Raw genomic sequence first — 25,057 nt, 5'->3', positions numbered from 1 at the left:
AATACTCCAGCAGGTCGTAGATGGGGTAGGTGTTAGAATGAGTCAGCTCAAGACCCAGGATGTGAGTCTGGGTGGTAGCTGAGTTCATTGGTCAGAGTCACTGGGACTGCCCCCTCAGGTGAGGGCCAGAGCCAGCTCTCCTAGGCCTATGCTATTCTAGAAAGCTCTCCCAGGCATGATAAGGGTGGGGCCTTCTCTAGGGAGTGGGAGGGTCAGCTCTCCCTTGGGGGAGTAGGGCTAGTTCTGTTGCTGCGCTGGCCAGCAAGGGGCAGGGCCACCTACCCTAGCACCAGTGAGGAACAGGGATTCCTAAGCACAGCCCTCTTATTTCAATAAGCATGCTTCCTATGACCACCTGTGATAACACAAGCCATGGACCATTGTGTCACAACCACCTGTGATAACACGAGCCATGGACACCTGCCCAGACCATTGGGCCACACAGTCAGAAATGGCCTACTGCAGTAGCCCCAGCCCTTATTATACCCTGGTCCTGTGTGGCTACTCAGGCCACCCAGATCAGCATGGTCATGGTGGTGGCAATACCCTCAGACACCAACATGGATATAAGTTGTGACCCAGACTCTGGGTATCTGTGTAGCCTTTGGTGGCACTGTGGGTCATGGACATCAACACAGAACCCAACTGTGGTAGTACCATGGAACAAGACTTGGTCCTAGGTAGAAGCCTGGGCTTGGATGTCACCGTGGTCCCAGGTGGCATCAGGGGCCACTTGGACATGGTCCTTGGGAGCCAACATGGCCACAGAATGTAGCCTAGATCCCAGGCATCTATGTAGCCTATGGTGGCACAAAAGGCAGACATCAACATAAACTCTGCCTGTGGTAGGACCATGGACCCAGACATTATCATCAGCGGTAGTCAGGCATTGGACATCACTTTGTCCCTGGGTGGCAGCACAGGCCACCCTGATTGGTATGGCTTCTGTGGCAGCGAGGCCCTCAGACACCAACAGGACCCCAGGTGTCCACCCAGAGCTCTGGCATTGGCATTGCCTTTGATGGAATCAGGAGCCACCAGCATCAACTAAGACTCTGGCTGTGGAAGGGCCGCAGACCCAGACATGGCTCTCAGCAGCATCCTGGCCTGGATGGTAACATGGCGCCAACAGCAGCAAGGACCTCGGGTACCGATATCGTCACAGGATGTGCCATAGATCCTGAATATCCATGTTGTTTTCTAATATTCCAATATATAATTTCAGTTGACTCAACAAATTGATGTCCATTTAAATCATCAGTGTTGTGAGGAGGCTACAACATTAGAAATGTCAGCTACCACTCTAAAGAAAAGGGAAGGAACTGGGACAGTTCTATAATTCCAAGGGGTAATCTGGCCATTAAAGGGTTTCATTTTTTTCTTTTTTTAAATTTAACTTTTTACACATGTCACTCTCAGGTCCCTCTCCTTCCCCTCCTCCCCCGACTCCCAATCCTCCCAACCCCCTACCCTACTCCATTCCCCCTCTGCGTCCCAGGGAGGGCAAGGGCTTCCATGAGGGATTTTCAGAGTCTGTCATATCATCCCTGGCAGGGTCTAGGTCTTCCCTGATATGTCCAGGCTGAGAGAGCATCCTTCCATGTGGAATGGGTTCCCAGAGTCTATTTGTATACCAGGAATAAATACTGCTCCACTCTCCAAGGTCCCACAGATTGCCAAAGTGTCTTCTCTGACACCCAGGTTCGGTGTGTGTGTGTGTGATGGGGTGTCTGGATCTGTCTCATGCTGGGGTCCATGCATTCTCCCTTGTTTAGGTCAGCTGGCTCTGTGGGTTTCACGAGCCTGATCTTGAGTCCTTTGTTCATCACTCCTCTTTGCAACTGGGTTCCAGGAGTTCAATTCGGTTTTTGGATGTGGGTGTCTGTCTCTGCCTCCATCAGCCACTGGATGAGGGTTCTAGGATGGCATATAAGGCAGTCATCAATCTAATTATCATGGGAGGGCATTTAAGGTACTGCCAGTTGGAGTCATTCTTGTAGACCTGTGAAGATTTCACTAGTGCCAGATCTCTCCTCCAACTTATACTGGCTCCCATCCTTCTCTATTCTTACACTGGCTCAAACTTCCTGATCTCCCATATCCTCCTCTCTGCTCCCCTTTTCCCCTTCTCTTTCTTTCATTTCCTTTTGCCCTCCCCTTTTGTGTCTCCCCCACTCCCAATCCAATTAGGAGATTTCGTCCCATAACACTTCTCTGGGTTATCATGCATATCTCTCTTAGGGTCCTCAATGCATCGCAGACTCTGACAGTGGGATTGTAGGCTGGCACTCCCCTGCTCCATGTCTAAAATCCATAAATGAGTGAGTCACATATTATTTTTGTCTTTTTGTGACTGGGTTACCTCACTCAGGATGGTTTCTTCTAGTGCCATCCATTTGCCTGCAGATTTCAAGATTGCATTTTTTTTTCTGCTAAGTAGGACTCCATTGTGTAAATGTACCACATTTTCTCTATCCACTCTCCTGTTGAGGGACATCTAGGTTGTTTCCAGGTTCTAGCTACTACAAAAAATGCTGCTATGAACATAGTTGAGCAGATGTCCTTATTGTATGAGTATACATCTTTTGGGTATATACCTAAGAGTTGATTTGCTGGATCTTGTGGAAGACTGATTTCCATTTTCCTGAGGAATCTCCATACCAATCTCCAAATTCACTGTACAAGTTTACACTCCCACCAGAAGTGGAGGAGTGTTCCCCTTCTCCATATCCTCTCCAGCATAAACTGTCATTAGTCTTTTTGATTTTAGCTATCCTGACTGGAGTGAGATGGTATCTCAGAGTTGTTTTGATTTGCATTCTCCCTGATGGCTAAGGATGTCGAGCACTTTCTCAAATGTCTCTTCGGCCATTTCAGACTCCTCTATTGACAATTCTCTATTTAGTTCTGTGCCCCACTTTTTAATTGGAGCCTTTTGTGTTCTGGAGACTTGCTTCTTGAGTTCTTTGTAAATTTTGGAGATCAGTCCTATGTTGTGGGGTTAGTGAATATCTTTTTCCATTCTGTGGGCTGTCATTTTGTCTTGTTGATTGTGTCCTTTGCCTTACAGAAGCTTCTCAGTTTCAGGAGGTCCCATTTATTAATTGTCGATTTCAGTGTCTGTGCTACTGGTTTTATGGTCAGGAAGTGGTCTTCTGTACCAATTCGTTCAAGAGTACTTCCCACTTTCTCTTCTAAGAGATTCAGTGTAACTGGATTGATGTTGAGGTCCTTGATCCATTTGGACTTAAGTTTTGTGCATGGTGATAGATATGAATCTATCTGCTGTCTTTTACATGCCAGCATCCAGTTATGCCAGCACCATTTGTGAAGATGCTTTCTTTTTTTCCATTGTATATTTTTAGTTTCTTTGTCAAAGATCAGGTGTTCAAAGGTGTGTGGGTTGATATCAGTGTCTTCGATTCAATTCCATTTGTCTACCTGTTTTTGTGCCAATACCAAGCTGTTTTCAGTACTATAGCTCTAAAATAGAGCTTGAAGTCAGGGATGGTGATGCCTCCTGAAGTTCCTTTATTGTACAGGGTTGTTTTGGCTATCCTGGGTCTTTTGTTTTTCCATATAAACTTGAGGATTTTCATTTCCAGGTAGGTGAAAAATTGTGCTGGTATTTTGATAGGGATTGCATTGAATCTGTAGATTGCTTTTGGTAAGATTGCCATTTTTACTATGTTGATCCTGCCTATCCAAGGGCATGGGAGACCTTTCCATTTTCTTATATCTTTAATTTCTTTCTTCAAAGACTCAAAGTTCTTGTTATACAGGTCTTTCACCTCTTTGGTTAGAGTTTTCCCAAGATATTTTATGTTGTGTATGGCTAGTGTAAAGGGTGATGTTTCTCTGATTTCTTTCTTACCCCCTTTATTGTGTATATATAGTAGGGCTACTGATTTTTTTTAGTTAACTTTGTATCCTGCCACTTTGCTGAAGGTGTTTACCAGCTGTAGGAGTTCCCCAGTAGAATTCTTTTGGTCGTTAATGTAGACTATCATATCATCTGCAAATAGTGAAAGTTTTCCTTCTTCCTTTCCAATTCGAATCCCATTGATCTCCTTTTGTTGTCTTATTGCTCTAGCTAGAACTTCAAGTACAATATTGAAGAGATATGGAGAGACTGGACATCCTTGTCTTGTTCCTTATTTTAGAGGAATCCCCTTGAGTTTCTCTCCATTTAGTTGGATGTTGGCTGTTGCTTTGATTTTGTCAAAGGTTTTTTCATTGTCTAGTGAGATGATCATGTGGTTTTTGTTTTTCAGATTGTTTATATAGTTGATTACATTGATGGATTTTCATCCCAGGCATGAAGCCTACTTGATCATGGTGTATGATTTTTCAGATGTGTTCGTCGATTCAATTTGCCAGTATTTTACTGAGTATTTTTGCATCAATGTTCATGAGGGATATTGGTCTATAATTCCCTATCTTGGTTGTATCTTTGTGTGGTTTGGGTACTAAGGTAATTGTAGCCTGGTAAAAAGAGTTTGGCAGTGATCTTTCTGCTTCTATTGTGTGGAACAATTTGAAGAGTAGTGGTATTGGCTCTTCCTTGAAATTTTGGTAGAATTCTTCACTGAAGCCATCTGGCCCTGAACTTTTTTTGTTTGGAAGACGTTTTATGGCTGCTTCTATTTCCTTGGGGATTATAGATCTGTTTAAATTGTTTATCTGTTCTTGATTTAATTTTGGTAAGTGATATCTGTCCAGACAATCATCCATTTCCTTTAAATTTTCTAATTTAGTGGAGTATAGGTTTTCAAAGTATGACCTGATGATTCTTTGGATTTCCCCAGTGTCTGTTGTTATGTCCCCTTTTTCATTTCTGATTTTGTTAATTTGCATGTTCTCTCTCTGCCTTTTGGTTAGGTTGGATAAAGGTTTGTCTATCTTGTTGATTTTCTCAAAGAATCAACTCTTTGTTTTATTGATTCTTTGTATTGTTTTCTTTGTTTCAACTTTAGTGATTTCAGCTCTCAATTTGTTTATTTCCTGGTGTCTGCTCCTTCTGGGTGAGTTTGCTTCTTTTCATTCTAGAGGTTTCAGGTGTTCTGTTAATTCTCTCGTGTGGCAGTTCTCCAGTTTCTTCATGTGGGCACTTAGTGCTATGGATTTTCCTCTTAGAACTACTTTCAAAGTATCCCAAAGGTGTGGGTATGTTGTGCCTTCATTTTCATTGAATTCCAGGAAGTCTTTTATTTCTTTATTTCTTCCTTTACCCAGGGGTGATGTAATTGAGCACTGTTAAATTTCCATGAGTTTGTGACGTTTCTGCAATTTATGTTGATGTTGAATTCTGATTTTAAGTTGTGGTGGTCTGGCAGAGGGTTATTACAATTTTTTTGTATCTGTAGTTCCTGATTGTTTATTCAGCCTTTCGATTTCTGGCATTACCTCAGTGTGTGTGTGTGTGTGTGTGTGTGTGTGTGTGTGTGTGTGTGTGTGTGTGTGTTTTATTGTCTCCATTTCAGTTTTCAGGTCTTGAACTGTTTGAATTGTTTCCTTCATCTGTTTGTTTTTTCTTGGCTTTCCTTGCTTTCTTTAAGAGATTTATTAATTTCTTGCATTTTTTGGTTTGTGTTTTCTTCCATTTCTTTAAGGGATTTTCTCATATCCTCTTTGAGAGCCTCTATTACTTTTAGGAGGTTGTTTTGAAGATCATTCTTGTCTGTTTCATCTGTATTCGTATGTTCAGGTCTTGATGGTGTAGAGTTTCTAGACTCTGGTGGTGTCATACTGGTTCTGTTGTTGGCTGTGTTTTTATATTTTTCTTCTTCTTCCCATCCCTTCTGTCAGTGGGAGCTCATGGGTCTCTTCCTCTCCTGGTGGGTTTGGGTCTAAGGATCCCTGCCAGTGGGTTCAAGCAGGTCCAATACTCTCAAGTACTGAGCAGGGCCAGAGGGGGCTGAAGACTGAGGTGTGGACACACTCAGGGTGATCCTTCCAGGCATGGGAGGTCCACTCTAGGACCAGAAAACACCCAGGGAGATGGAAGCAGGGGGATGTAGGGAGTTGGGGCTCAGAGCAGCGCCCCTACTCACCTCAAGCATAGGGCACGGATTGGAGGGCACCAAAGACTGAGGTGTGCCCAGACTCAGGGTGATCCTTCTGGGAAGGGAGGGTCCTCTCTAGGCCCCGAAAAAGCCCAGGGAGATGGAAGCAGGGGAATATTGGGAGTTTTGGCCCAGAGTTCCCCACTCACCTCAAGCACTGGGCAGGAGACAGAGGGGACTGAACTAAAGGGTTTGTTGTTGTTATTTCATTTACAAAATTGTAGTTGTATAGGTTTTATGATATAAGCCATTTATAATAGTTTTAGACTAGGGGAAGCTGTCAAATATGTGTGGCAGAGAAGAAATGTTGCACCCTTATCCCATGGGGGTCTGCTGACCAGCTTGTGACTAGGAGCTTCTAGCCAAATACCTCTTGCTCCCTTCTCCCAGTTAAGCTGAATGCAAGTTCCTGTTTTCGGTCCATTCTTATTGTCTAAATGCTAACTCATGTTATCGGCCCATCCTTTGCAGGTGAGCCCTGGGAACATAAGCTTCTGACCATGGTGGTTTTTCACCATTCCTGCTATTGGTATATAATGCTCCACTCTTATAAAAATAAACACCATTCTCCTTGTAAGAATGAGGCTCTGTCTTTGTCTTCATTTACATCCTTAGCCCTTTGCTCTGATCCTTGTGAAGTGTAACCCAGCCCGGTAACCTCCAACAGCTGGCTACAAAGAAACACATAGGAGATATAGTAATTATTTAAAATCCTGAGGCTCTTTAGAACACTATGTTTCAGTCTTTAAAGTAATCTGAATCCCAGAGTATTCACTTCTTGTGACCTTGTCCATGTCAGGAACTTTTCTGTTCCTCCTTTTGCACATCTTTAATCTGGGAATTAAAATAATACTTATCCCATGAGATTATGTCAAAATTCAATGAGCTCGTATATATGAAACACTTAGCAATTCCTGACCCATATGCGAGCTTTGATAGTATAAGAATACTTTGTGATTAATTGGGAAATTAAAAAATGACCAGACCAAAAGAAAATGCTGTACTGGGTTTAAACATGATAACCTGCTCAGAGTTTAAGTTTTCTGTTTTAACAAACCAGCAACACAGCTAAACCCTCAATAGCAATAATGATTTCAGGAAGACAGATGAGGGATACATGGTGGCTTGTGCAGATAGGGCCCTTTGATGTCCCCTGTTGTAGGTAGGCCTGCTGGAAATCAGTTGACTTCACAGAGTTATGTTGAATGAGAAGCCTGCCAAGGCAGAGTATTGGGAGAACTGAAACGTTGGAAGAGTATGGAGAATCTACCTATGAAAATGAAAGGACGTCTTGCTTCCTCACACCTCTTCTTTCCTGTTACTATGTTTGCTAAGCTCTGGCTATCAGCACGGAAGTAAATTCCTGAAGCCAGGAAGATCCTGTGAGCCCAAGAGTTCTAAGAAGGTATAAGCAGCATAGTGAGACTTGTCTCATCAAAGCAAGTAAATAAATCAAGAATTCAAGAGAAAAATGATATCAAAGAACAAAAGAGTTGGGTCTAGTGAAAAAAAATTATTTGGGGCATTAAAAATGTGCCCTTTCCCCAATTACTTACTAGCAGAATACAATGGAGCCTTACAGTCTCCAGAATCTATGTATGTCATTCTAGAAGACAGAACATGAACTCTTTCCCTTCGCAGAGCCCGAATGACTCACAGCATTGGTGGGTATTAGCAGAGCCAACATTCAACCTATGATGCTGACTAATGACACTCAGGGTTAGTGTATTGCAAGCTTTGAAACTGCTCATCGGTACCTGGAGCAGTTGCTTTCAGTTACTCACAATACAGCATTACCCTTGCATGCTCATTAACAGCTGTAATTCTGCTTTAGACATGGATACTAAAAGGTAGGATTTTATGTCAGCCAGATCCTGTGGGCAAATTCATCTCACAATCTTACCATGGATCTGTGAACCTTCTAACTATACTTTTGCGCAGAGGAGAAATTATAAGACTGTCATGTTTCTCCTTTTCCTAGTCATTTTCAACCTGGATTCCTCCCAATTGTCTACTTTTCTGTCCTCATTCCCTCTTTTTAACAACATACTGATTTCTCATAAGAAGTGGCCTTCATAGTTTTAGAGAAGAAACAAAAAAAAAAAAGGTAAAATAGGAATTCTTGTCATTGTATGTGTTAAAAGAATAAGAGTATAATCTCGAGGAGCATTTATTATTTTAAAATATTGTAAGAGACAAATGAGATTCAAAATAATTCTATGAACTTTCTTTAGATTGTGGCATGTTGTGTTGTTTTATTGCAGCATTTTCTAGGCTGTTCATGCTATACTCATATTTTCTTATAGTCACTGTGGGAATTGTTATAATTCTTCTAGAGCTGAAACTTGATCTGCACATGTTTGGCTTAGTTATAATTAATTCTTCAAGCTTAACTCTTAACAGTTTTAAAAGGCAATAATTAATATTGAATGACTGTTAATTCTTTCTTGAAATAATAAGCACTGCTATTTTAATTTTATAGAAAAATGGTTATATCAAATGAAAATTTAAAAGCAGTATTATAGAATGGCAATTCAAAAAGTTGTTATACTTTGAAAAATTATACTTTCCATCTTCGATGTATCAGTAAATAGGAAAACATGTTTTATTCTGTTTTTTTCTTTTTTGCTAGCACATCCAGAGTACTGAAAATTATTAGACAGTAAAATCTTGATAATTATTTATCAACTCTAATGTACATACTTTCATACATTTAAAATAAAAATTGTAATTACAGGTATTTATTATATAATTTTATTTTTTTATTTAGGTTAGAAACAATCTTGTTTCACATGTCAATCCCAGCTCCCTCTCCCTCCACTCCTCCCCCTCCCTCCACATCAAGTCCCTCAGTCCCCCCACCCAATCTCCAGTCCAATCCCCAAGGTGGATCTCCAGTAACTGTCATTTCATCCAGGGCAGGGCCTAGGCCCTCTGCCAAGAGTGCCAACTGAGAGAGCCTCCCATATTGTGGCATGGGCACTCAAAGTCTATTTGTACACCAGGGATAAATACTACCCAAAGCCCCATAAATTACCTAGGCCTCCTCACTGACACACACATTCAGGGGGTCTGGGTCATTCCCATGTTTTACACACAGTCATTAATCTGGAGTCCAAGAGCTCCCCCTTGTTCAGGTCAGCTGTTTCTGTGGATTAGACCAGCCCAGTCTTAACTCCTTTGCCCATCAGTTCTCCCTTTCTGACACTGGATTCCAGAAGTTCACTTCAGTGTTTAGCTGTGGGTATCTGCCTGTGCTTTCATCAGTCGCTAGATGAAGGTTCTATTTCCCAGACTCTCTAGCAATGGGATTGTATGCTGGCACTCCCCTGATTCATTTCTAAAATCCATAAATAAGTGAGTACTTACCATGTTTCTCTTTTTGTGACTGGGTTACCTCACTCAGTATGGTTTCTTCTAGTGCCTTCCATTTGCCTGCAAATTTCAAGATTCCATTTTTTCCGCTGAATAGTACTCCATTGTGTAAATGTACCATTAATTTAATTTTCGTAGGTGATATCTATACAGAAAATCATCCATTTCCTTTAAATTTTCCAATTTTGTGGAGTACAGGTTTTCAAAGTATGACCTGATGATTTTCTGGATTTCCCCAGTGTCTGTTGTTATGTCCCCTTTTTCATTTCTGATTTTGTTAATTTGCATGTTCTCTCTCTGCCTTTTGGTTAGGTTGGATAAAGGTTTGTCTATCTTGTTGATTTTCTCAAAGAATCAACTCTTTGTTTTATTGATTCTTTGTATTGTTTTCTTTGTTTCGACTTTAGTGATTTCTGCTCTCAATTTGATTATTTCCTGGCGTCTACTCCTTCTGGTGAGTTTGCTTCTTTTCATTCTAGAGGTTTCAGGTGTTCTGTTAATTCTCTCATGTGGCAATTCTCCAGTTTCTTCATGTGGGCACTTAGTGCTATGAATTTTCCTCTTAGAACTGTTTTCAAAGTATCCCAAAGGTGTGGGTATGTTGTGCCTTCATTTTCATTGAATTCCAGGAAGTCTTTTATTTATTTATTTATTGAGCATTATTATTATTTATTGAGCATTGTTCAATTTCCATGAGTTTGTGGGGTATCTGCAATTGGTGGTGGTATTGTGTGTGAGTTTTTCCACTATTTCTGGCTTTTGGTAAAGTGAGATTATCCATTGCCTATGTTTTTGTGAGTGTGGTTAATTTCCTTGGGTTGGAGTTTTCCTTCCATAACTTTCTGTAGAGCTGAATTTGTGGATATGTGTTGTGTAAATGTATTTTTTTTCATGGAATATTCTGTTTTATCCATCTATAGTGTTTGAGAGTTTTGCTGGGTATTTTAGTCCATGGTCTCTTAGTGTTTATAGAGCATCTATCCAGGACTTTCTGGCTTTCAGAGTTTCCGTGGAGAAGTCAGGTGTAATTCTGATAGGTTTGCCTTTATATGTTACTTGGCCTTTTTCCTTCACTGCTCTTAAAATTCTTTCTTTATTCTGTATGTTTAGAGTTTTGATTATTATGTGGTGAGGGTACTTTTTTTTTTTTGGTCCAGTCTATTTGGTGTTTCGTAAATCTCTTGTTCTTTCATAAGCATGCTCTTCTTCATATTTGGAAAGTTTTCTTCTATGATTTTGTTGAATATATTTTCTGTACCTTTGAGCTGGGCTTCTTCGCCTTCTTCTATACCTATTAATCTTAGGGTTGGTCTTTTCACGGTTCCCTAATTTCCTGGATATTTTGTGTTAAGGATTTGTTGGATTTAGGATTTTCTTTGGTTGATGAATCTATATCCTCTAGTTTATCTTCAGTGCCTGAGATTCTCTCTTCCATATCTTGTATCCTGTTAGTTGTTCGTGCATCTGTAGTTCCTGATGTTTACTCAGCTTTTCTATTTCCGGTATTCCCTCAGTTCAGTTTGTGTTTTCTTTATTGTCTCTATTTCGGTTTTCAGGTCTTAAACTGTTTGAATTGTTTCCTTCATCTGTTTGATTGTTTTTTCTTGGCTTTCTTTAAGAGATTTGTTGATTTCTTTCTCTTTTTTTGGTTTGTTTTTTCTTCTACTTCTTTAAGGGATTTTCTCATATCTTTTTTTGAGGGCCTCTGTCATTTTCATGAGGTTGTTTTGAAGGTCATTATCTTCTGTTTCATCTGTGTTGGGATGTTCAGGTCTTGCTCGTGTAGAGTCCCTAGACTCTGGTAGGGTCATGTTGGTTTTTCTGTTGTTGCCTGTGGGGTTTTTTTTTTTACTTTATATTATTTTACCGAAATTATTTAATAAGACTAATGGATGTTTATGTAAATTCATTAGAATTTTGTACATATAAGAAATGGTATACATTTCTTTCCAATGTGCAGATCTTTTATTTTCTTACTTCTCCAGTTTTTTTACTTTTATTAGTATTTATTTTTAAATTCAAATTTAAATTAGAAACAAGGTTGCTTCACAAGTCAGTTCCAGGTCCCTCTCCATTTCCCTCCCTCCTCCCATGCCCTCCCCCCAACCCCCCCCAATATCCCCTCATTTCCCCAGGGAGGGTGAGACCCTCCTTGGGGGTGTCCATGGTCTCATTTCATCCAGGGCAGGGCCTAGACCCTCCTCCAAGAGTTCAGGGTGAGAGTTCATCTCACACTGTTGGATGGGAGTCCAAAGTCCATGTGTATACTCAGGATAAATACTGATCTACTGCCCAAGGCTCAATAGATTACCTAGGCCTCCTCAATGACACCCACATTCAGGGGGTCTTGATCACTCCCATGCTGGATTCCCAGGCATCAATCTGGGATTCAAGAGTTAACCCTTGTCAGGCCAGCTGTTTCTGGGGGTTAAACTAGCCTATCCGTTTGGTCATCAGTCCTCCCTCTCTGTTACTGGCTTTCTTGAGTTCAGCTCAGTGCTTAGCCGTGGGAGTCTGCCTCTTTTTCCATCAGCCACTGAAGGTTCTGTTTCCCAGACTCTCTGGCCATGGGATTGTAGGCTGGCACTCCCCAGATCTATGTCTAAATTCCATATATGAGAGAGTACATGCCATGTTTCTCTTTTTGTGACGGCGTTACCTCACTCAGGATGGTTTCTTCTAGTGCCATCCATTTGCCTGCAAATTTCAGGGTTCCATTGTTTTTTTCTGCTGAATAGTACTCCATTGTGTAAATGTACCACATTTTCTCTATCCACTCTTCAGTTGAGGGGCATCTAGGTTGCTTCCAAGTTCTGGCTAGTACAAATAATGCTGCTATGAACATAGTGGAACAGACTTCCTTGTTGCATGAATGTGCATCTTTTGGATATATGCCTAAGAGGGGAATTGCTGGGTTTTGTGGTAGGCTTAATCCCATTTTTCTGAGGAATCTCCATACTGATTTCCAAAGTGGCTGTACAAGTTGGCACTCCCTCCAGAAGTGGAGGAGTGTTCCCCTTTTGCCACAACCTCTCCAGTATAAACTGTCACTGGTGTTTTTGATTTTAGCTATTCTGGCAGGAGTAAGATAGTATCTCAGAGTTGTTTTGATTTACATTTCCTGGATGAATAGCGATGTTGAGCACTTTCTCAAGTGCCTCTCAACTATTTTAGACTCCTCTATTGAGAATTTTCTATTTAGTTCTGTACCCCACTTTATAATTAGATCCTTTGGTGTTTTGGAGACTTGCTTCTTAAGTTCAGTATTAATCCCTGGCATACAAATGGACTTTGTGTGCCCATCCAACAATGAGATATGCACTCTCAGCCTGGACTCTAGGGAGAGGCTCCAGGCCCTGTCCTGGATGAAATGACAGACTATGGACATCCCCATGGTGGGCCTCACCATCACTGGGGAAATGAGAGGGTATTGGGGGGGTTGGTGGGAGGGCATGGGAGGAGGAGAGGAAAAGAGAGAGGGACTGGGAATTGACATGTGAAGTAAACTTGTTTCTAATTTAAATTTAAATTTAAAAATAAAAAATATTGGTTCTACATAGTCAAAACTAAATGCTAAATCGTAGTCATATGCTAAATCCTTTAGTATTAGTAATTTAATTTTTTAAAATTTATTCATTAATGTTATCAGTTGTTTGTATGTAAGATTAGGAAAGTGATGCCCAAAATTAAACTTGTCTTCATTATATGCCAAAATATATTTTAATCTAAAATATGTTCTTTAAATGCTATAAATATCATATCAATTAAAATTAGTAGTTTTATATACCAAAATAAAATGAAATGGATTAGAGCTAAGTAAGGCATAAAACCACTATATTTTATTTTCTTTAGGATTGGTCTTGGTAATGTGTTCTAACTATACTTATGACTTCATATCATTTAATTTTTAATTACATTTCCATTATAAGCATTTCAAAATATTCATATGTCAGATAAGAACTTAGTATGTTACTACTTTGACTCAATGCTATTTTAAAAGATTCTATAGTGGTTTTTGTTTTGTTTTGTAGTGCCATACATTGTACTCAATTCTAAGTTTCACTAGCCTGATGACTCTTAATCTCCCAGTTCCCTTATACCCTCTTCCTCTTCTTGTCCACCCCCCATCTTTTCCCAAACCTTCCATCTTCTGCTTTCATGTCTCTTTGAAAATACAGTCTCCACATTTAGAAGACAAACTTAGTGTTCTGCTTAACTGGGCACCATTATTGATTGCCCATTCCACCCACAACCCTTCAGTTGCCATAATTGCTTTCTTCTTTACAGCTAAATGCTTGATTTCCTTATGTACTCCTCTTTTGATGAGTTTCTCAGTTAGCTCTGTGTCTTCCCTATGCTGAGTCTCACTACAGTGCTACCTTAGCTTCCTTCATGTATATATGCAGGGGGTATATAATTTCACATAAATACACATTACAAAATGGGAGGCAGATGCTTAGTGCTAATTAAGAAACTATTGTAAATTTTCTCCCAATCCCAAACCAAATTTCATGTGATATTTTTTTTAAATTCAAGTCAACAACTCAATAGGTTTTTATTATTTTTATATCTGTTTGTTTAGTGTGTTTTGGCATCGAAGTAAAGGTTAATAGACAGCTTGCAGGAATTGCTTCTCTCCTATCCTGAGAATGCAGGTCAGCAGACTCAGTGTGAGCATTTTCCTACCGAGACATCTTGCTGTCTCTCAAACAACAATTTTAAAATAAAATATCTAATACAAAACAAAGATTTGCTGAGTTGTATTGTATATGCTAAGGAACAATAGGGAAGCACTAATTTTTTTTGTACATAAGCCATTGAGTTTCTGTAAGAGGAGAAATATTTGTATGCACAATAAGACCACTGCAGTTCATAGCAATAGTCTGTGCTGGGGTGTTTCAGGGTTGTTCATTTGTCTTGGGTCTTATGATGGCATGCATGCATGGTACAAGGAACATATCACATCTTTAAAACCAAAGTGGAAATGCAGCATAGGCAAATGCTGCCAGAAATATCCTGACTGCATTACACATTTGATTTTAAGTTCATGTTTAGTCAGAACCTTTTGTTGTAATTTAAAAAGTGGTACATGAGAGAAAGACACCATGCAACAGAGTTCACATGGAGAGTTGTTTGTTTGTTTGTTTGTTTGTTTGTTTGTTTGTTTGTTTGGAGAAAGGGAATGGAAAAGAGGGGTTGGAGTCTGGCCTCAGAAGACAGGAGCAGCAGAAGAGAAGAGAGAGGCGGGGCTTGGGGTGGCGAAACAGAAAGACAGGCAGAGAGGCAGAGGAAACTTAGTGAATGTGCACAGGAGATACTCTTTGTGGTTACAGCTGAGGGTGTATCCTGTCAACGGCAGACTGGTATAGATGCCTGAATACTAACACCTTTCACTTCTGCCGGCTTTTCAAGACCCTCCACATGCAATTATGTGATCTATACTTTTAAGAGGCTGGGATTTGAAAAAATACATACCATAGAAGTACTGAGTTAACCAGATGACTGCATTGGCAGAAGGCCAGATGACAAAGATCTCCATCTGCTTGTCAGCATCCAATGACAATGACAGAGTTCTTGGTTAGGTTACAAGGAAAAGTTATTTTGGCTTATAGTTTTACAGGTTTTATTCTTTCAGGTGGCTCTGTTATTTTTGAACCTGTGGTAAGACAGACCATCATCAAGGATACCATGCCAGTGAAGCAAAGCCATTCACTCTGCAGCACCTGGGAGGCAACGAGAAAGAGTCTATGTCAATGTATAGAGGTGTCTCCAATATTCCCATTAATGGCATGCCCACAATGACCTAACTTCCTCCCACTATGTTTCATCTAAACATTCCACCACCCTCCAATATTGCTAATCTCATAGCCAAGTCTTTAGCTCATGAGTGGCTGTGGAATGGCGCTTAAGATCTAAACCATAGTGAGGAGTTTCCTGAAACTATCTCCACAGCCAAATGACTGCATTTCTTACCCGTGTCTGCTTCCAAATTGGGTCATGTGACTAGTTCTCATCAGAGAAATCTGAGCAGATATGATTTATAATTTTTTTGAGCAAAGTAATTTAAGAAACCAATTTTTCTCTCTCTCCCCTTGGTTCTTTGACAGCGTTTTCAGCTTTTTCTTCTAGATGGGGCCACTTCTTTACAAATCTGAATTGATATTCCTAACATATTAATTCACACCTCATCCAAATTCTGTAAATTTATTGTTTTTGTTGGTATTTCTTTTTTTTTTTTTTTTTGGTTTTTACGAGACAGGGTTTCTCTGTATTGTTTTGGAGGCTTATCGTTTTGTTGATATTTCAAAACAGGGTTTCTCTCTGTATCTTTGGAGCCTATCCTGGAACTCATTTTGTAGACCACAGAGACCCTCCTGTCTCTGCCTTCTGAATGCTGAGAATAAAGTTGTGCACCTCCACTGCCCCCCAACTGTTACTTTAACCTAACCCATTCTTAATCTTCACTTGATTTATAGTGCTTCTTCTTATAATGTAATCTTTTATGAAATATGTATCTTCATTTTTTAAATTAAAATTATTTTCATTGCTAAAACAATAATTCCTTCATGGCAAGGAAATTAACTTATTACAGCTATATCCCAAGCCCTATCACAGTGCATATTACATATCAAACAGTTGATGAAGTTTGTAGAATGAATGAATGAATAGTTAAGATGTTGATAGTGAGGTAATTCATGTGCCTTTTTATTGAAAATAGGTTTTTTCTACATAATATATTCTGACTACAGTTTCCTCTCACCCAATTCCTCCCAGATACTTTCCACTTCCCCACCCATCCCAATCCACTCTCTTTATTTTCCTCTTATTGGAAAGCAAGCATGCATCTAAATAAATTAAAAATAAGATAAATAAAGCCTGTAAAGAGAAGCCTTCCCGCCAGCCTGGTTCCAGAGCCACATCAGTTCCAAATAAACACACAAGAGTCTATATTAATTATGAAGCTATTGGCCTTGCTTGTTTATTACTGGCTAGCTCTGACTTAAGTATTTACCCCATAATTGTTAATCTAAGTATTTCTCTTACCGGAGCAAAGTTCCAGACATGTTATTTCTCTGGAGGGCTACATCGTGACTTCCTGTGTTTCTCCTACCCAGAGTTCTCCTGGACTCCTAGTCCCACCTAGCTTGCTTCCCTATAGGCCAACAGTGCTTTATTGACATATACACAGGACTTCCCCAACAAAAGCCAAACAAGGATAGAACAAACAAGCACACAAAAGAGCCGAATAAAAAGCATGAGAAACACATACAGATTCCTCTAGAGACACCAACATTTAGACACAGAAATCCCATAAAAACCCAAAACCAGAAACCATAATATATAAACTAAAGACATTTAAGAGTAAAAAAATGTCCGACAATGCATTACAAGATGAAAATCTCCAAAATACAATTAGTTTGTTTCATGTTGATCTTCTACTGCTGGGCATGAGGCCTGCACTTATGTCTGGTTTGTACCCCTAATGAGACTCTCTTGGAGAAAACTCCTTTTTCCCTTGCTAGTGGATCAATTGAAGCCAGCTTCTGGGTTGGGGATGGGATTTGTGTCCACTTCTCTCAGTGATGGGACCCATTTGACTTAGGCCTGTAGAGGTCCCATGTATACTGTCACAGTCTCTGAGTTCCTATGCATGTGCCTTAAGGAAAAGTAATGTGGCTCTCAAGGGGATGATAGGAGAGTCCCTGGGAAATTATATTTGTTTTTCCACATAGTGGTAAGCTTAAGGTGCAACTCCTGGGTTTGTGGTGACAAGAATGGGTACTCAGCAGTGTCTGTGCAACCCCCTCAAGAATAGCTACCATGACTGTGTGGTTTGTTCTGCAGCTTTCAGATGTGAGAAAATCAGCAGGGTTCTTGGGCTGTCTCTGGCATTTTTCAGCTTTCAAGCCACAGAGAAGATTGAAAAATTTGACATTTCAATAACAAAAATCATGAACTTTTTAATACCCTAGTTCTCAAACTCTTCTGTTTCATTGTCTGCAAATGGAAATGCTTGGCTTTGGCACAATATCACTACTTGAGGTGGGCTGTTTCCACCCCTGTCCCTCCATGTGTGATAACTTGCTTGTTTTTATTCTTGTTTCATAGAATGGACGGGTTAAATGAATATTCCCATAATTCATTTGACCTACAATCTCTATTAAACTCCTTTCCTGGAGATTTGGAATTCAAGCAGATCTTCAGTGACATTGGCGAACAGATGGAACAGAATGCTGCAAGGTATTTGTTACTATCATTTGAATTAAGTTGTCTCCATGTTTTATTCACATAAAATTACCTTTTTGAATTGAGGATTATCTCTTATATTATCATTTGTTTTTCTTACCATTAACTTCTCGAAAGATAATGATTATTGATTTTGAGACTAGTCTTGAACTCAGACATCTGCCTGCCTCGTGTCCCAAGTGCTATGATTAAATTGAGGCTTGAACCACCATACCCAGCTCTAGATTTTCATACATTTAGAAGTTAGCATTCTTGCTTGTATTATAAAGGCAAAAACTTAAATTTGAAGATAAAGGATCAAAATAAAACAATGGTATCCAGTCATAAGTGCTGTAAACAAAGCCTGAAGAGGGAATTCTTTTAGAGCAAGGGTTGCATATCCTGTAACCCAGTACAATGAGGGAGAAGCAGCAAATAGAAGTATATCTAGGGGTAACATAGTTAGACCCTTATACAAAACAAGGCAAACATACTTTGAAATGAGTTTTTAAGATCAATGCTGTAAGGAAATATTTTCTTTTATTTTCAATAGGGAAAGTTAAACTTCTTGTTTTTAATTTGTTTTTATTTGTATATAATATATATGTTAACGGTAATATATGTATGACATAATCATACTGTTAAGTATAGACATCTAATATAAAGTAACTGAGATTTTTAGTATAATTGGTTTATGTAACATTTCTGTTATGTATTTATTATAGTTTCTAACCTAAAGCAATGAAATGAACATCAAATAAAATAAATTAAGTCATTTATTTAAATTACAAAGCTACTTATATTTTTATCAAATTTTTTAAAAAATACGAACTTCTCCCGTAGTAATTTCTTTGGCCCTATCAAAGCAAAGCAAGACACTAAATGATATTTTTGATATATATTGCTTCATTGTTCGCTAAATTGTTCTCTCTTTAGTTTCCTTCCCCTACCTGATCAATAAAAATCTGATTTAAGAATATAATAATGATTAAAACTTTTTACATTCATAAATTATTATTTAGGTTAAAATATTGATGTTGATTTTATAAAAAAGTATAGTGTAGTATACAATTCTTACATTAAAAAACTTTTATTGCCCATCTATTAAAAATGAACCTATAGCCTCAAGTGGCCATTGATCTTCACCAGGGATAGAAGAAGGAAGTAACTGTATGTGCTGCATACTACATTTAGAATCAAGTCTATTTTTCATCAAATTCAATTATGTTTTTATTATACTCCAGAGAATAAACATAATAGTATAGAGTACATATATTTTCAAAAATAAAATACTGAATAATAACTATGGTTCACAAGAGTATAAATCATTTATACACTCAAGTATTGCCTTCTAACAGAATAGCTTTTAGAAAATTGTATGTCATGACGAATCAGTTATACCACACTTACACTTCAGTAGTTGAATTACCCTTGGTATTTCCTATTCTAACAGTTGTATTTATCTCCTGATGGTGCACACTGAATAAGTAATGAACATCTGTATGATATGGGTTTCCCACATTACTTTTAGAAGAAAAAAGACATTAGCAATTCACACTTAAATACAGTATTTTTTTCTTGTCCTTAAATTTTCCAAGCTGTATTTCTTACAGTGACCCCGACAACTTAAGTGTGAATTCCTTTTCCCTCTTCTTAATGTCATCAAGTTTTATGAGCCACAGGGTCTTTCACCTTCCCACAGCAGTGATTCACCGGAATGGACAGTGTGCTCAGAGGTCACTGAACCCTCACCTGCCTTTCAAGTCATTCTAGCTTTAATTTCTTGGTTTCTACTCAAGCCACAGCTATGAGACTTGTACTTTTGAGAATGGAGACAATGGCAATGAATTATTTACTTAAGTACATGTCACAACTCATAACACAATGTAAATAAACTTTGGAGGATTCGTAGTATGAATTGTACCCACAAACAGTTGAATAAGAAAGTTGCACAAAGCCTTGAAATGGTTTTTGAGCTGACTGGAATGTATTAGTTTAATAAGACAGAGAGGGACAGAACACTTTACAAAAATAAAACCTTATTTTATTCTTCTGTTTCCTAATTATGGACAACTTGTATGTAGTCCATGGATTGAATTTTGCTGACACTGGTATAATGTCTACTGTTTTCATCTCAGGAAAACACAAGAAGTGTTACCTGGGAAAATACCATTGTTTTCGTTCAAGAAGTGGGAGTATGATAGGACACGGATGCTGTGAGAGAATATTGTATAAATCCTTTGTATAATTCAACCGTAAGAGGATGCACACCCATATATTCACTTATATGCCACATGCTTAATATTTTAGTTACTTATACATTTTTCTTTAGTTTCTGACATGTTGGTTCACAAGTCTAGAGAGATGAAGTAACTGAGAGAAATATTTAAATAATCAACAAACCTTGGGGTCTCATAAAAAAGCCATTTATCTGATGGTGTGCACAATTTGTTTTGTCCCCATGGCAAATTATGTAAAATAAAAGCCATTTCAAAGAATACTATATTGTTATTGTAATCCTGATAGTGTTTTGTCATTTATCTAATAATATCAAGAAGTACTTGCTCCTTTTTCTAGCTGCCTGTGTTTGCTGTTTGGTGTGGACTTCATACTCTATAGGCTACAAGAAAAGACAACAGAAAGGGTTGCCTGTTTCTTTATCACCAAAATCTAGTGGAATTTACACAGCCACGTTGTCTTTTCTTCTAACCAGGCTGTTGTAGCATTCTACTAACATGTATGCTGGGCTTAAGCAGCTCAGTTACCTCAACTTTCTCTGGCCCATTTCAGAGTTCCCACTTTTTAATTTTCTCCAGTCATCTCAGTGAGGCTCAGAACATGAAGTCTGGTGTTACCTGTAGACAGAGGTGGCATTGGGTAGAAAGACTCCAAAGAAGATGAATGTCAGTGTTTCTCACTTTCTCATTGTCTCTTGCTATCTCCTCACTATTATCTGCTTTCTTATCTGTTGAACAATTTTTTTCTGCCTTAGTTACTTTTTTGTTGTTGTGGTAAAACATCATGACCAAGACAACTTATGAAAGAAAACTTTTTATTGGTCTTATAGTTTCAAGGAGTTAGAACCCATGATGGCAGAAAAGGACATGATGGTAGCAACAGCTGAGAGTTCACATTTAGTTTGCAAGCAGGACATGTGAAAGAAAGCACTGGGAATGGTGTGAGTCTTTGAAACCTCAAAATTCTCTCCTGCCCCATGACCTAACTCCTTTAACAATACCACACCTCCTAATCCTCCCTAATTAGTTCCATGCAGATGCCTCTTGATATTCCCTTTGTTCATGTCTTAAAATATTTGAGCCTATGGAGGTGTTTTATTAAAAAAGACACACCCATACCTCTCTCTCTCTCTCTCTCTCTCTCTCTCTCTCTCTCTCTCTCTCTCTCTCTCTCTCTCTCTCTGTCTGCTGTATTATTTTGAGTGCCTAGGATGGTCCTTACTCCTTAGCCCACTGTACTACCTGTATATCTTCAACTCCCCTTTTGCCTTTGCCCATTAGCTCCATTAGATGGTTGCTAAGAAATTTATTCAGATAACTTGAATATTTCAGATGTATTGACAATTTTTAAAGTTACTTTTATTTTCAAGCTTTACTTACTGTAAGCCAAGGTGAGAGCAAAAAGAAAGTAAGACGTCTTAGAAGAGGACTATGGGCTCCTAAAATGTGAGCACTATACCTATGCCACTGGATAACAACTTGGGAATAAATTCAACATATATTTATAAAAGGAGAGAAGATTTTTAAAAAGACTGACTCACAGATTGAGTAGTTCATCAAACGCTCTCTACGTGCTGAGAGTTAGAGAACCTGACAGCTACTCAATCTCAAAGGCCTTTGAACATGGGAAGCCAGTCTAGACTGAAGGCTTGGAAGCTCTGTGGAGAGTTTCTGATAGGCAGTGAAAGCCTGAACAAGTCTAGAATCCGATGTATTCGGCTGATGGAAGCACTGACTGACTTCCTCTTATTTTTTCCATCCTATCTCCAGCATATCAGATGGTACCAACCATAGTCAGTTTCTTTCCCACATCACTGGTCTCTAGAAATACCTTGCAAGGAATTTGGTATCAAGAGTGCTTTTTTTCCCCTAAATGTGTGGTTGTAACTTTCTGACATTAATAAAACCTCTCTGAAATAAAACAAAATTCTGCATAAATGTTTTGATTTCTTTCCTAATCAGTAAGCAGGTTCACCCCTGGGGGCAGCTAAATCTCCTTTTCCCTGCAATCATCAGTTGCCTGTAGTTGTGTAGAGAAGGAAGCCTGATCTTCCCCTTTCAATGTTTGCCTGTCTTTTGGTATTGCTGTTTCTAGTTCACACTGTTTCACAGCAGACTTCGTGGTTCTCTAGATTTTACACCCTTTCTGCTGCTTCTTCGGAGGCATTCCTTGATCCACAGATGCAGGGGCTGTCATATACACATATCTGCTGGGGCTGATCTTCCAATAATTTGTTGATTGCTGCATTGTGGCCTAGATGTGGTTTTCTGTGATGGTCCCTATTTGCTGCAAAGAAAAGTTTCTTTGATGAGGGGTAGTTACTTTTATTATCCAATACAAAGTGGTTAGCTCTGAAGCCATATGCACACAAACAACAAGGCATACAACAGGTCCTATTCATATATTTCTACACACACACACACACATCTGTAACAATAATAAAGAAAAAAGGCTATCAGTTTGAGAGGGGGAGTCAGGGAAGGGTCTGGAGGGAGGAAAAGGAAGGCAAAAAGGAAGGCCTTCTGCCAGGATTTATGAAATAAAAATTTTAAAGTATTCTAATATTCTGTGTTAATTGGCATTACCTGCAAAAATATGCTTCTTTGATGAATTTTGACAGGTACACTAAATTATGAGTATTACAATGAGTCATTAGGTATCAGTTTATGGCTACTTAGCAGAATTGAGTAGTACGGTCTCCCTAAATGCCTATGAGCCATAAGTTCTTGGCCCCAATAACAGTGAAAGGTATAGATTTTATCTTGTGGAGTTGGCCTTGACTCTAATCAGCAAGTTGTTGATTGCTCCATGACATCCATGCCACTATGTACGAGTGAACATGCCTTTCCAGGTTAATACTGGGTAAGACTAATTACTGTCGTCCTTCGAAATGTGCATAGCACGTTCCAGTGCCATGAAAGCTAGCCAGTATAGCTTAGTTACCAGGTGGATTTGTTTTCTGTGTCCTGTGGCTCAGTGGTGATTAACCCAGGAAACTATTTTCTGGACCCAGGAGGCCTGTTGTACACATAAACTCACAGTGATAGTAACAGCCTCCACAAGCCAGACAAAGATGTCAGCATGTAGTGTTTGGGGGAGGTGGAGACAAGGCATCCTCTCTTGCTAAGGAGCTGTTGGTAGTAGATGACTGCTAAAAGAGTTAGGGTGAGTTTTCTTTAAGACTGTGGGCCTGATTGGTGGACCACACTCTGGTGAAGAATATGAACAGCACAAAATGTACTTCAGGTGTTTAAAAAATAAAGGATGCAAAATTGGGTGGGTATAGAAGGAGGGATGGATCTGGCATAAGTGGAGGGAGGGGGAATATATGATTGAAATATATTGTATTAACTTCTCAAAGAACTAACAAAACTGAGAAAAATATTCTAACAGCCAATGAAAACATACACACAACTATTTTAACCTTATGTCTTTTTCTGCAAGTTTCACTTTCTTTTAACTATTTTATGACTTGATTGAAAAGATTGAATTTTAAATAAGGCAGAAGCTCAGGCTTAGGTTGTAAGAGTTCATATTGTAATTTCTTTCTTATATTTCAGTATCCTTTCATAAAATTTCTTCTACCAGGACAAGCCATTTCAATACTTCTGCTAGGCACACTTAGTGGCTCCTTTCTGTCTACTTCCTTAGCTCATTGTACACACCTCTTAGCCAAGTCTTACTGAATTGTGGTCATTTACTAACAGGTATGTCTATCTAGTTACACAGAATTCCTTCAGGGATGGGATGGAGTCCTACTATATGTATCTCTAGTATGTATTTCAGCTGTAAATATTTATTCATCATTGAGTTTATGTCTACTAGATACAATACCCCCATTAATTAAGCCTTTTTTTATAGTAAAGAAATCTAGGAGTGTATGCTAAATCAGAACATTACTCTAAAGTTCTTTGAAAAAGAATACTCAAGGGGTTAGGAGAGATGACTGAACAGTTAAGAGCATGTAGTATTCTTGGGTTTGGTTCCTAGTACCCACATCAAGCAACACACCACAACTTTTAACTCTAGTTCCAAGAGATTTGATGCCCTCTTTTAGCTTCTTTGTATGGACATGGTGCATAAAAACTCTTGTAGACCTACATACAACATATTAAAAAAATCTTGAAATGCATTTTGATGCCTCATCAATTAAAATGGTTCATAAGTTTGTTTATGAACAGCTCTCAGAAATGCACCCATTTGTTCACATAATTAACATGGATAATGAAATCATTGGAATTAAAGTAAAAGATACAAGTTTATTGAGAAATATTGAAAAGGGACTTGGTGAAATGGCTCCAGCATGTAAAGGCTCTTCCTTTGTAAGTATGATGACCTAAGTTCTATTTGCAAAGTCCACAGTTGAAGGAGAAAACTGATTATCACAAGTTGTCTTCTGACCTCCACATGTGTACTGTGGCATACTTGCACTGGTAAACACACACACACACACACACACACACACACACACACACACGTACAGCTGTGCCCCCTCACCCTAATAAATACATTGTTAAAAAAAGAAATGTTGAAAATATGAAGAGACATGATGTACAACAGTGTAAGTATATACTTATGCATTCACTATCCAGTTTGAAAAATAAGATGCTATCAATCCAACCAAAGCTGTCTATATATCTCTGCTGAGATTTATCCCCTTCCATCCCCTCCCTGCCAGAGAGCAGTGGGGACTGTTCTAGAACATTTATTCCCATCTTCACAGCCCTCCACATGATGTGGCATTGTATAGAACACTTTCAAATTATTACAAGAACATTGCCGTGCCGTGTCCTTTCCTATTGATCTTCTCATCAGGATTATGTTTGTTACACATTTTCATGTTAGGAAGTGTAATTCTGCTGTAAATTCATGATTCTGTTCTTCAGTTAATCATTATATAGTTGAGATGATGATTCAAAAATATTTATTTTTCCAGTGACATTAATATTACAAAAAATAGCTAGAAAGATGTTTTAAAAATCTTAACCAGAGAGAAGGCTGGGCGCACAGGGAAGTAGCTGTCCCTCTGGCATCATCAGGTAAACAGGCCAGCTTCCCGGCCTGTGTTCCAGAGCCTGCAGATCGCCTGGGAACTGCACAAAGCTCCCAATCCCGGCAGGAGCATCAGGTAAACAGGCCAGCTTCCCGGCCTG

General features: G+C 39.0%; 1 protein-coding gene across 3 annotated transcripts in view; it reads left to right on the top strand.

The window, feature by feature from the left end:
- Positions 1-25,057, top strand: part of Kiaa0825 (KIAA0825 ortholog) — a 446,177-nt gene that overhangs the window by 39,349 nt on the left and 381,771 nt on the right. For all 3 annotated transcript variants that reach the window (XM_040729084.1, XM_013125179.3, XM_040729085.1), the window contains one exon: positions 17,550-17,681. In XM_040729084.1, coding sequence (XP_040585018.1) covers positions 17,551-17,681 — 131 coding nt within the window. In that variant the 5' untranslated portion in view covers position 17,550. The remainder of the gene's footprint in view (positions 1-17,549; positions 17,682-25,057) is intronic.

This window comes from Mesocricetus auratus, unplaced genomic scaffold (assembly GCF_017639785.1).
Source record: "Mesocricetus auratus isolate SY011 unplaced genomic scaffold, BCM_Maur_2.0 Super-Scaffold_100020, whole genome shotgun sequence".
NCBI classification, from domain to species: Eukaryota; Metazoa; Chordata; class Mammalia; order Rodentia; family Cricetidae; genus Mesocricetus; species Mesocricetus auratus.
This window is presented reverse-complemented; position numbering and strand designations above follow the sequence as displayed.